Below are 2,103 nucleotides of genomic sequence, written 5' to 3' on the forward strand. Positions count from 1 at the left end.
GAACAGCTCCAGCTATTATAAAGTCTCTGAAAAGCAACAGGAAGTGTTTCTTTTTCTATTTTATTTCTGCGCTCTGGTGGGGGCGCCGTGGCGATTGTTGCAGCTGTGGAGGGAAATGGGGGAGGATCAGTGAAAAGATGGAGAACCAGAGGATAATCGAGCAGAGGACGGCCGCAGGAACGGGGAAAAGAAAAGAAAAAGAGGCAAACTGAGCCACATATCAATCTGAGACAGGAGGAGAGATTTATTTAAGCTCCGTGAATCCGCTTTTCTGCTCCTGACGCTTGTGTTCGGTGTTTCCTTCCTCTTATGAATTCTAAACGATCCGTGTTCCGTACACACGCCTCTTGTCAGAGTCTTAGCGCGAGCTCTCTTTCTTCTTCTTCTTCTTCTTCTTCTTCTTCTTCTCTCAGTTATTGTTGCCTGATCCCTTGTTCTCCTGTGGATTTTTCTGTTTTCTTTCCCACAGAGCAATCACTTTGGACAATCAGCTGGTCGTCCTGGCAACGACCACAGCCGACGCAGGACGCTTCTATTTAGAGGCTGTGAACGAGGTGACTGGAGAGAATGTGACCAGTCCTGCGGTTCACCTGAGCGTCGCAGGTAAAAACACCTTTTCTTTTTTTTTTTACCATGTTATAAGAAGAAAAACCACCGTTTTTTCAATTTTCCCTCCTGCAGTCACAACCAGTCACAACCTGGTTGGAAAACTAACCAACTAACTAACCAATCAGCAGCCACAGTTCTGCTGGTGGTGCTCTCTGTGTTTGATGATGGAGATTTTCATTGTCGTGGTTTTTGATTCAACAAAAGTCTGTTGTTGTTGTTGCTGTGACTCACAGTTTGGAGTCAAAAGAATCAAAGTATTTACCAGTTTGAAATCGTTTGTTTGTTCAGACTCACACAGACACAAACTCAGAACAAACGTCTGATTTTTTTATCAGGGATTTTCAACCTTCAGTCTTTTACTTTAAACAATCGTTTTGGTCTGAAGTTTGTCTCTGATCGTCAGGAAGGTCTGAAAGTTTCTGGGTGGAAATTCACAAACTCAAACAATGAACAATTTTGAAAGTGTTTCAGACGACTGTGATATTTGACCAAACTGAAGTGAAACCTGTCGTTAGAGGAGGTGAAAACCTGGAGTGAACATCAACACACACACACACACACACACCCCTCGACCCCCAGGTGTCAGTATCGTCAGCTCCTGTCTGTCTGTCTGTCTGTCTGTGGTCGGTCGGTCGGTCTGTCTGTCTGTCTGTCTGTCTGTGGTCGGTCTGTGGTCGGTCTGTGGTTCATTTCTCCACAGTCTCACGTCCTTCACTGGAGTTCAGTGAGAAACTGTGGATGAGCGCCATCTCTGGTGGATACAGAGGCTTTTAATTAGATTCTTTTTACAGGGCTTCAGTATCGTGTGTGTCACACACACACACACACACACACACACACACACTCACATAAATACACCCACAGTACCTTGTTAGTACTGTCAGTGTGGAGTACTCCCCGGGGTATGTTTTAAGAAACGTTGAGGGCGCAGTTAGGCTTCGCTGATAAACATCAACACACACACACACACACACGTGTGTGTGTGTTCATCACTGAGAATGAAAGTTGTTGTGTGTGATAAACAATTCTTTGGTTCATGATCCTGGATATCAAACCTCAGACGTTCCTCTGACGTCATCTCAGAGTACACACTGTTACTGTAACAGTTGTACTGTTACAGTAACAGTGTGTACTGTTACAGTAACAGTGTGTACTGTTACAGTAACAGTAACAGTTGTACTGTTACTGTAACAGTACAACTGTTACTGTAACAGTGTGTACTGTTACTGTAACAGTGTGTACTGTTACTGTAACAGTGTGTACTGTTACTGTAACAGTGTGTACTGTTACAGTAACAGTACAACTGTTACTGTAACAGTGTGTATTCTGTAGTACTCTGTGTGTACTTAGTACTCACTGAGCCGCTCTTTACCATGAAGTGTTCAGTGTACACAGTTTTATCAGAAATGTCAGGACTGATGGAGCTCGTTCCAACTGTTCTGCCCCCCCCACTCTCAGCATAGCCTCACACTCTCACAGCACATCATATATCCA

General features: G+C 44.1%; 1 protein-coding gene across 1 annotated transcript in view; it reads left to right on the forward strand.

Annotated features, from left to right (window-relative positions):
* The window catches only part of sdk1b (sidekick cell adhesion molecule 1b), a 148,520-nt gene that overhangs the window by 88,089 nt on the left and 58,328 nt on the right, over window positions 1–2,103 (forward strand). Inside the window, 1 exon segment of the mRNA XM_025058662.1 lies at window positions 470–603. Coding sequence (XP_024914430.1) covers window positions 470–603 — 134 coding nt within the window.

Source organism: Cynoglossus semilaevis, chromosome 9 (genome assembly GCF_000523025.1).
Source record: "Cynoglossus semilaevis isolate Cse_v1.0 chromosome 9, Cse_v1.0, whole genome shotgun sequence".
NCBI classification, from domain to species: Eukaryota; Metazoa; Chordata; class Actinopteri; order Pleuronectiformes; family Cynoglossidae; genus Cynoglossus; species Cynoglossus semilaevis.